We start from the raw sequence: 11,150 nt of genomic DNA on the forward strand, positions 1-11,150 counted from the left end.
TGTGTGTGTGTGTGTGTGTGTGTGTGTGTGTGCGCGTGTGTAAGTGTGTGTTATAGTGGAATATGACTATACAAGGCAGAGCATCACTGCATCAGATAGAAAAAAATAGGTAGAGGACGTCAGACTTTTAATCCGCCTTCAACCTCTGTGTGCAGGTCTTTCCTCTTTCTCTCATTGATCTTGCTGTTGAGAGGCGGGCCAGGAGAGGCAGTGGAGCGTGGCGAGGGAGAGAGAGCAAGCTATGGAGAGAGCGGGAGAGGGAGAGGGAGAGAGCAGGAGAGGGAGAGAGAGCAAGCTATGGAGAGAGAGGGAGAGAGCGAGAGAGGGAGAGGGAGAGAGAGGGAGAAGGGGAACGATGGAACGAGAGAGGCACACTCTCACACAGATAGTGAGAGGGGAGATAGAGGGCTGGGGCTGCTGCTGCAGAGAGGAGGACAGGAGAGACTACAGCCATACTGACATACACACACTTAATCATGCACACAGACAGACTGACACACACATGCTGAGAACAACAACAACACTCTGAAAACACACGTGCTGAACAGATTCAGACACACACACACACATGCACACACACACACACACACACACACACACACACACACACACACACACACACACACACTGAAGATACCAGTGAACATGTTGCCTCTTGCATCCTGACCTGCTATGAGGATTACACAATTGAAGATGATGATGAAGATGAGAGCAGTGAAGAGTGAGGGGGAGAGGACGCTGGCCTGCCACAGCTGAGGACCGTAGCCAGGCATTGGGGGGGCGGGGGGGCCGACAGAGTGGTGGATTGTGGGACGGGATGGAGCGAGGCAAATGTTACACATGCTTGTGCATGTGTATGTGTGAATGTTGATGTTTGTGTGTGTGTTGTGGATGTGTGTGTGAGTGTGTGAGGACTAGGATGCCCCCCCAGCGCGGGACCAGCTAGCTAACGTTAGCCACATGTTGTGCCACTGCAAAGTAGCATGCACCAACAACACCATATCTTTGATGTTTGGATGCAAGGTAGGTAGAGAGATTTGTGTGTGTGTGGTTTTTTTTTTGCATGTGAGAGAGAGAGAGAGAGAGACAGACAGACAGACACAGAGAGAGAGAGAGAGAGAGAGAGAGAGAGAGAGAGAGAGAGAGAGAGAGAGAGAGAGAGAGAGAGAGAGAAGGTAAAGTGTAATGGAGAGTGAGAGAGGGACTGACTAAGGCAAAATGTGCTGAGAGACAGAGAGAAAGGGGTAATGACTAAGCTTCTCAAGGGACTCTGGGTAAACTAAGTTGAGGGTTAGTAGCCAGCAGGAGAGATAGAGAGAGAGAAAGAGAGGTGTTTGTGTGTGTGTGTCTTCCTTGCAAGTTATCTTGCTGCAACTATAGTATCTGATTCTTCTTATATGTGAATATACCTGTAAAATGTATACATCATTTTGTAGAAACATTGAAATTATAAAGCACAGAAAGAATTCTACAATTCAAATATTCCTTGGTAAATTTGAGTCATTTGAAAGAAACATAATTCACAATGACAGCTTCATTGACTAAATTGTAAGTAATTTCTGTGATTACATTAATTGGTTATTTAGACAAATGTCAAAATATTGAAAAGTGACCCTCAAAACTTCTCAGTGCACAAGGTGACATCCTAAAAAAAACATTTTGTACAGCCAACAGTCTAAAAGCTAAAGGTTTTTAATTTAAAACAGATTATAAAATCCAAGTGGGCATTGCAGTGATACAGTGTTGAGATATCGTTTTCATAAAACAAAATGTATTTCAAGGAAGAACCTTTCATTTTCATTAGAGTTTGCATTGCCAACAAAGTATTCAGGTTAAATATCCAGCATCAGTTTCTTCATGTGGATGTATTTCTACTTTTATTTGCAACTGAGCCATGTAGAGCAGTTGATGGCAGCACAGTGGATGTTGAAGCACTGTTTGAAAGATGTTAGACTCAAACTCTGCAGCCACTTAGTGCCTTTGGAGGTTGTGAGTTCTCTTGTGTTTGCGTTGGTGCTATGATCTTCTTCCCACAGTCCGAGGCTAAATTGTTGTAGGTCAAAAATAAAGCTCTGCATTGTGCGTAAAGTAGTTGTACTGTGATGACCCTGAAAAATAAACATACAATTCAATACGATTCTTAAATTCACATTGAAGCTGCTTTAAATTAGGAAAGAAAAAACGGTGCAAGATTTTTGCCATATCCCTTACAAGTAAAACCACTTATTGCATAACATCTAAGTGAATGAGTTAAGGCTAAAATTGGCAATCATCATCTTGCAAAGTACCGGTACTCTGAAACAGTTGAGTGGAAAACCAACACATGAAATATTAAACTTACACCCAAGTGCTTGTGGAACGGTGCCTTTGATGTGCAGGAACTGTTGCTACACTGAGCTGCATCTTTGAAAAGCCTACAAAGCTAACCCAAAATGTCTCCATGAAACAGGTCCATACACTTGTCTCAATAACGCACTGCAAACTGGTCATGAGCTTGAGAAATAGAGCGAGAGAGACACACAGAAAGAGATTTATGTCTATAATTCGAAAAAGTACATTTAGTTTAGCGGCTAATCTAATGCGACATCTTTAAACCACAGTTTCCTTTGAGAGGTCCATGAGTGCTGTAGTATAAGAAGAGAGGGTAGGACCACTGGACTGTGTATCTGTTGATATGAGCATGCAATGGGTGTTGAACTGTTGTCCAGCTCAGCAGTTAGGCCATAATCAACTGTATGATGTTCACTTCTGTCCTGTTACATCACCCCACCATGACAGCCTGTTAGATAGAGGCTGGCCGAGAGACAACTGGAGCTTTAGAGAGAGAGAGTCACGAGTGTGTGTCACAGTAGGAGCGCTGGTTTTTGTCCTCTGAAAGTTTAGTTAGAGAGGGTAACGAGAGAGTGTGACCTGAGGATTATTAAATGTTTCTGAGAGCTTTTGAGCTTGCAAATTATTTTATTTTTAGAGATGGTATTTGTGTTGGACATTATTCTTGACACATCAGGGATGGCTTGAGTTGAGGCAATACTTATCTTGATTCCCATTCACATGTATGTTTACCTAGTTCCTTTGTCTGCATCTTCTTGTTCAAATAAAACCTGTGACCCAATACTGTAAACATAGCAGGGCTTTCATCCTCTGAACACATTCTTAGTCAACTAACATATGATTATCAATAATAAAGGACACATGAGTCAACTTATCGATGAGAGGAGCAGCCCTAAAACATAGAACATAGAAAATAGAATGTGAAGCAGTTACAGGAAGTGAAGTTAAAAAAAGTAAATAGTAGTGAGCACGCAGGTGACATTCAACGTATGTGTGTCAAAATCAAATATATAAACATACTTTTCCTATGTTTTACCTTTGGATCGAAAGTCACAGATCCCTTTCAGCTACTGAAAACAATATTTATGGCAGGCTTACTCACGTAAATACTGGTACTTGAATATCTTATCTGAATCGTGGTCAGAATTGATACAATTAGACACATACATAAAGTAAAGTTTGATTTGAATCACATCTAAAGTAACTGTAAGATGGAAATCAGAGTTCATGTCCATTGCTAAGACTTTTAAGGTGCCCAAGGAGATAAATCAAGAACACCTCAACTAGGTCAGACACATTCAAAATAGATGAATCTGTTCCTCTCTTTCTGCTCAGGTCTGTTTATTTTTACTGAAGACTCTTTACTGACTGCCGCCCCCGGGAAGTTTCCTCTTTCTATTATATCAACACATTTCTTCTCTTCCTTTAACATGTTTAAAGATATGTTTAAGACATTCGTGACTAACTTTTAGTCAAATGTCCGTTATTGGTTTAATTATGTAGGCGGATTCAGCTATGATCTGACATTTTTAAATAATTAATTTAATGTCGCTGTTTTCTATTTGTATACATCATATAATCATTTCCGAATTGCTTTTTGCTGATCTTAGATTTTAATTCCATGTGGATGCTAAAGTTGTAGTGTTTTGAAAACTGCATCCACGTCGTGTGAGTGGAGCCTGTATAACTCTGACTTTGACCTCATTTTCCCACTAGCCCTCCACCATTTAGTGATATTACATCACCATGTAGTATCATAGAGGAAGCTGATATGGGCAATGAAAGCATCCTCTGGAGACTGAATGAATAAATCATATATTTTACCTAAGAAATATATAATTTTACTGTAGTTTGGAAATAAAATGTGTGAAATTCTCGCAACACGATGTTTCATTCCTGTGTCCTTTGATTACAATGGGCTTTACTAACTTTATATTTTAAGACCATTAATGTTTGTTATCGCCACGTTGTCATTGATGCCAAAGGACTCGAATCATCAGCTGTTATCTGATGTTTCTTCTTTGGCGATACGTATTTTGAGAGAGACCGTGATATAGGAGATGGAGAGAATGAAAAGATATAGAGAAAGAGATGAAGGCACGTGTGTGTGTGTGTGTGTGTGTGTGTGTGTGTGTGTGTGTGTGTGTGTGTGTGTGTGTGTGTGTGTGTGTGTGTGTGTGTGTGCGCGCGTGTGAGTGCAGAGGGCAGTAGCAGCAGTGTTGTGACAACAGTGTGAGCCAGGGTCTCTTCAGGGTCTTAGTGCCTGGCCGTTCAACCGCCAATCTCCAGATTATTTTGAGGCATTTCTGACTAATTGGCAGTGAATGAAAAGATCAGGCCGAGAGGCGAAGAGAAATGAAGTGCGCTGAAGGTCAGCAGACGGGTTCAGATCAGTTCATTTTGTCAGAGCAGCATTTGCTCCCAATCCCGGTTTAAATGAGGTTAAAGCATGCAGCAGGGGAGGCAGGGGAGAGCACACACAGCCACGTCCACTTGAATTTGTAAGAATTAGCTGATTCTGTTCTGCACAGACGTACTCTCCTGTGCAAAGCAGCTGCCCTGACCTAAAATACGATATTAAGAATAGATTTAGCATCTCGTAGCAGACAATACATGACAGCCAGCTGCAGTGTAGGGTCGATGCAGAGAGAAAGGGCTTCAATCTTTCATTGGTCTTGCTGTCGGTCAGTGGATGCTAAAGCATGGTTTTGGAATCGTTACACATTGAATCAACTGCTGTCTTTCATCTTCAGTCATTCTTACAGGTGTTTTACTTATACTAATAACAGTTTCTTTTTCAAACAGTCTGGATCCAAGAAAAGAATGTCTCTCTTGGGACAGATATTAATTAAGACTGTGGGCTGTGTAGTTACTGATGTAGAGACACAGAGGGGACTGAGTGATACATCTAATAGGCACACATGTTATTTTAGTTAATGAATGAAATGGAAGCTTATCCTAACCTAAACTATTGTAACAACATGTTACAAAGCTAAATAGTTGCCTATAGTGTGTTCAGGGTTTGGATAAATACAGCAACAACAGTGAGGTCAGCTTTGTGTTAACTACCTGGGGAGAGATTAAGCCAAAAGGTCAAATGTCAAATGAATGAGAACAGTCGGCTCTCTGTAGGGGAGGATAATCTATCTCATCTCTTAGGCTACATGAAGGCTGTATCTGTACGATAGCTGTGTTAGCATCTCAGCTCTCTCTATGACCACTCCACCTTAACCTTACTCCAGCTCAGAGATGCTCGTTTCTGACTTCACCCACTACGATCCCACAAACCAGTAATAATGTGTATTTGGACACATTTTATTGAGCTCTAGTCTTGTTGACCTCTCCTTCATGTTAGGCTTGCATTTATCTCCTTTATTCCGTTAATCAGAATGTGGCAGAACAACACATGGATAAAATGACCCTTAATGGATGCTTATTCAAATGTATCTAAGAGTTCACTCTAAACCCTATGTTGCAAGCAAATGTTATTAATATATTATTAAATAAGTAAGAAACAATGACATCACAGTGGCTAACATGAAGGAAACCAATGTGTTACTGTGTAATATCAGGCTTACTTTGATAAAATGTTTTACTTCTTAGACATTACAGTGGTTATTCGGTTTTTGGGTCCAAAATAGAAGTGAGTTTAGGCTCAAGTACAAATTTCAATTATTAAACAAATCAATTGTCCTTTATGTTTGACATGGCATTTAAACTTAAAATATCTACTGCATTTGTTTTGACCTCTTCAGGCTCTGATCCGGTGTATCTCCAAGTGTCCAGCTGTGGAACAATCTCGTGCAGTTAGCAGAAACATAGTCTTACCATGCAAGTGCTGAACATCCTTTTATTTTATATGTGCTTTTCACACATTATACACTCTCACTTGCATTTGTAGTTAATTGTCCCATTAACCTTGGGTTAAAGTCAAGCATACTTGAAATGAGTTACTAGATTCTACTTGGATAATGTGCAATCATTTTCTGACTCTATTATATTACCTGTGTGTCTTAGCTGAAATTAAACCGATATATTGGTGTTGATATGATCAAAGACTAATTGTCCAATTTCCTTGAAGCTTTAAAAGTCCTCCTGGAAATCATCTTCTTCTCTTTATCGGTATCTTCTCTTCTGAGTCATTTACATTTAAATGGAATAATTAACACGCGATAAACGATTTTACCATATTAGTGTACTTCTTTGAAGGAGTGAGTGTGTATTCAGTTTACAGACCACCCTCTTAAATGCTCAGCTGTCACACACCATGTAACCACAATGTTGAGGATTTACTGTAAAAGTAGGACCTGTCGTCCCTCCGTCCTCAGCTTCACTAAATTCTCCCTTTACCCGGTCCAGTAAAGCAGAAAGAGAAACATTGAATATTATTTTTTAAAAGATGAAGAGGAAGAGTGCGTGAGAATGAGGAAGAGAGGAGGGAGAGGACAACAGTGAGAGTTACTGTAGCTCGAGTCAGAGATGTGGAAGGCAAAGCGGCGTGATGAAGGTACAGAGAGATGAGGAGAAGAGGAAGAAACAGTCATTCCCTGAGGCAGGCTCGTCTCCCGCTCACTGTCCTCATTCAGTTTTGCCTATAAACTTCTGTTTCAAGTGAAGTCTTCTCGTGTGTGTGTGTGTGTGTGTGTGTGTGTGTGTGTGTGTGTGTGTGTGTGTGTGTGTGTGTGTGCTTGTTTAGGTTTGTGTGTTGTGCATTCCCATATGTATAGTGCAGGAAGCTCAGGAAACAATTAGGACCATGCTGGTTGTACACCTGGACAGCCCCATGTGCTTACACACACACCACAAATAATCTCATCACACACACGTATTCATTGCACACACTCTGCTCTGCTCTTTTATATGCTTGTTACAATTTCATACTATTACCTTCTTCTTTTCCAGCCTGAATAAATCTTTCTGCTTCTGAACTAACACTCTTTCTTCTTCTGTCCTTTTCCCCCCCTACTTTGTTCCCACCTTCCTACACCTCGTCTTCCCAACTATTTTTCCTTGTCATTTCCTCGTTTCCTCTCCTCCTCCTCTCCGTCCTTTCCTACAATAGAAGTATCGGTGTCAAGAAGAAGAAGGGGCATCACCAGGTGCCCCAAAACTCCACCATCACCCCTGCGTTCTGCATCATATGGGAGTAGCCAGCGAACTGAGGGATGGAGGCACCCTTGGGAGGGATGGAGGCACCCTTGGGAGGAACGGAGGCACCCTTGGGAGGGACGGAGGGACACTTGGGAGGGACGGAGGGACCCTAGGAAGGGACGGAGGCACCCTGGGAAGGGACGGAGGGACACTTGGGAGGGAAGGAGGGACACTCGGGAGGGAAGGAGGGACCCTAGGAAGGGACAGCGGGACCCTGGACAGGGGGGAAGGGACCCTAGGTAGAGACGGAGGCACAATGGGGAGGGGCGGAGGCACCCTGGGTAGGAAGGGAAGGGAAGGGAGAGATTCGAGGGAAGGGGGGACCTGGAGAAGGGAGGCAGGGTGTGCCGGCACCATGGAGAGAGAAAGGGAGCAATCTCTGGGGAGGGACGGATCTCTGGGTCGCCACGGTGACCTGCGTGGTGCGGAGTTGGTTCAGGTGGCGGAGCGGCAGCTGTCTCAGATTCAACACGTTCACGGATACGTGACTCACACACACATTACGCCTGCTCAGGTAACTAAGGTTCTTTCATCAGTTTGCCTAACACATGCACACACACACACACACACACACACACACACACACACACACACACACACACACACACACACACACACACACACACACACACACACACACACATTATACTGACACTGTCAATCAGTTCCCTATCACGACAGCTGTCTACCTGCCTGTGTGTGTTCACATGCATGGCTCAGGTCTCACCCTTACAACACGTTCACTCGAGAGATTATGTCTGATTTTCAATCCCTGCTTCAGAATAACTTGCTGTATTTTGACAAATGCTGTATGCGTGGGGCCAGATGTTTTTATTGTTCTATCAAACCTTTTTTCAGATTTTATTTACTTTTTGAGCTCATGATGTAAATTTGAACATAATTGAGGCACAGCATCAATCGATCATAGTTGAATTGACAAATACTTGTTCTGCTTTGTTTACATAACTTAATATTTAAATCAACCTTTAACAGTCCCATAATAATATATGAAGTTGTAACTTTCTTTTAGATTTGCTGTAGTCTCTTTAAATCAATTTGGGAGTGAGAGTTGTTCTATTCCTAACCCTGTTGCTTTACTACCAAATGTTTTTGCCAGATATGTTTTAAGGACATCTACTAGTGGCCTTAAGCTACTGTATGTTTGATGGGATCGCACAGTTAACAGGACTTAAATGAGTGCTTACATTCCACTAGAAAAATACGATATACTTAATAATGTTACTGCCCCATAAACACTTCATTTGTTGTTGTTCAAGTCACTGTTGACTATGGCTATAAATCATAGACTGTATATATAAAGCTATAAATGCTTAACTTTGGTATTTTATGTTTTTTATAAGATTGGAAAGGATACATTGATGCCTTCAGTTAGAATATTTTCCAGACGTATTCATGAACAATAACATTGGTTTAATATGTTGATAAAAAATGACACTGCCAAATATGCAGATTCGACTCCCAAGCTCACATAAATGTTCAGGCAATGTTTCCCCCACTATCTCCCCCTTTCATCACTGTATCTCTGATAAAGGCACTCTCTGCCCCAAAAAATATCTTTGAAAAAAAAGTAATTGCCGGCATTCCCCTAAAAATCATCGCCAATTTCAAAGGAATTTACTACATTGTTTTTGATTACATTTCTTTCCTCTTTAAATTGACTCTAAAGTGACTACAGTTCTCTGGAAACCTTGTGCTTTTAAAACTTCCTTTTTGAACACCGCTGGATAGACTGCAAAATGAAAGCTTAAATTAAGCCTGTTTGTCATAGTCTCTGAAAAGATGAGTCGTTAGAGATAACAGACTTTTTGCCATCAGCGGTGATATGCTTCATGTCTATTATAATTAGTTGTAAATTATTTAAAATTGGTCTAATGTCACATCTAATACCGTCAGTTTCTATTTTGGGGTTTTTGTCTCTGGTCAAGGTGGCAGAGGCAGCTCCTAAAAAGACCTGTTTTATTACTTAGATAGGTCTTTTTTTGTATGTACTTGAATGAAGTCAAGGATACTGGCCTAAATTTCCTTCCATGCACAGAGCCTTTCTTTGTACCAGGAGAATACTTTCGTGGAGCTGTGTGCACAGGGATTTAGTCAAATCCTCGCCCCATTTTTTAGTAAAGAGGCCCATTACTATCTCTGTTCTGCACTCTGTCTGGCACCCTCTCTCTTTGTCTCTTTCTTTTCCCTCTCTATCTCTCTCACACACACTCATAATAGCGCAGCGTAGCCTGGTAATCTTTTTATTTTGGTTGATTGGGATGTATCTGTCTGCAGATTAGTGCTTACATCACTCTGACCACACACACACACACACACACACACACACACACACACACACACACACACACACACACACACACACACACACACACACACACACACACACGCTCTCTCTTTCACTTTCACGTGCACACAGTTGTTTCCCCGACACTCATTCGAAAACACGATAACACAAACATCATTATGTTTCATCATGTGTTCATCTTTTGTTGACTTTTCTAATCACTCTTTTAGGGACTGTATGTTTTCGTATTGTCTCGTAAATCACAATGATGGTCTTTTCTATGAGGGAACTTACAAAAGCCTGCCCGTATTCCACCAAAATTGCATATGCAAATTGGGAATATTACATAATCTGCTACCCCATTGAATGACATGGTAGTAGGGAGGTGATCAAAGGGACATCAACTCTGTCACTCTGTTAGGAATAAACAGTTTTTAAAGCCGTAAGCCACAGAAGACTTTACAGTTATTTTAAAACACCTGACGGACATTATACTGTAAGATTTTAAATGTCCCAGAATTCCTCTGCTTCTTCATTTCCTGTAATTTTCATCGTCTTGGCTCTTTTCTTTCATTTCCTCAGTTTTTTCTTTCTATCATCCCCCACTGATATGTCATCCTTTGTACATTCTGGCATGAGTGATTATTAGTAAGTGTATTATTTTATTATATACACACTTATGCATCAGTAGTAGTAGAGTGTCTATGTGTGTGTGCATATATTTGGGGTGAGCGGTGTGTCACTTCCAAGTCATGTCTCGTCATGTCACTTCCTAGTCATGTCCCAAGTCTGACTCAGGAGTCAGTCAGCACGAGCCCAAAGTGTGTCTTCTGGAAAGCCTTGGACCGAAGTGAAGATGTTGTCCCTGTGGTGAAGAACATTTGGGTGTGTAGCTCCACCTTGTGGTTGGACACCACCTTCCTGTCACTTTAACCCATAAACATTTCACTGCTGAGGGGGCATGTAGAGTTCATATTGGTTGTGATATTGATCGATGCAATGATTTGTTTAACCATCCATGCATCAATATTCCATTTGTGACCTCTGTTTACTGTACAGCAACCATGCACAGTAATCGTTTGGTGTCTGTGGAAATGCAGCCAAAGAGTTTTGAGCTGTAGTCTTTGTAGGATTACATCATCCTCATTCCCTTAGTAGCACAGAGGCTCCACAACCTCATCCACACTGCCGTATCATCATCACTGCTTTTCACAAAGCTTAAAAGTTGCTCATCACCTGTATGACAGTATGTGTAGCTTTCAGGGTATTCGGGTGCTCAGGTTATTTTGGGAACTCCTCCTAGCCAAATTGTTTGTGTATGTTTGTTCAGGTGTGTGTGTGTGTGTGTGTGTGTGTGTGTGTA

General features: G+C 41.5%; 2 protein-coding genes across 4 annotated transcripts in view; both read left to right on the forward strand.

Moving 5' to 3' along the window:
* LOC104946576 (disks large homolog 1-like) overlaps positions 1-7,599 on the forward strand; it is a 32,089-nt gene extending 24,490 nt beyond the window's left edge. The window contains exon 6 of the mRNA XM_010772442.1: positions 7,394-7,599. The gene's annotated coding sequence lies outside the window, so the exon portion shown is untranslated. The remainder of the gene's footprint in view (positions 1-7,393) is intronic.
* A 94-nt stretch (positions 7,600-7,693) lies between these two features.
* Positions 7,694-11,150, forward strand: part of LOC104946575 (discs large homolog 1-like protein) — a 71,328-nt gene continuing 67,871 nt past the window's right edge. For 2 of the 3 annotated variants that reach the window (XM_010772437.1, XM_010772438.1), the window contains exon 1: positions 7,695-7,996. In XM_010772437.1, coding sequence (XP_010770739.1) covers positions 7,739-7,996 — 258 coding nt within the window. In that variant the 5' untranslated portion in view covers positions 7,695-7,738. Of the gene's footprint in view, positions 7,997-11,150 lie in introns of all 3 variants that reach the window. The other variant, XM_010772436.1, reaches the window with a different exon arrangement.

The sequence above is a fragment of the Notothenia coriiceps genome, unplaced genomic scaffold (assembly GCF_000735185.1).
Source record: "Notothenia coriiceps isolate Sejong01 unplaced genomic scaffold, NC01 NC01_scaffold00011190, whole genome shotgun sequence".
NCBI classification, from domain to species: domain Eukaryota; kingdom Metazoa; phylum Chordata; class Actinopteri; order Perciformes; family Nototheniidae; genus Notothenia; species Notothenia coriiceps.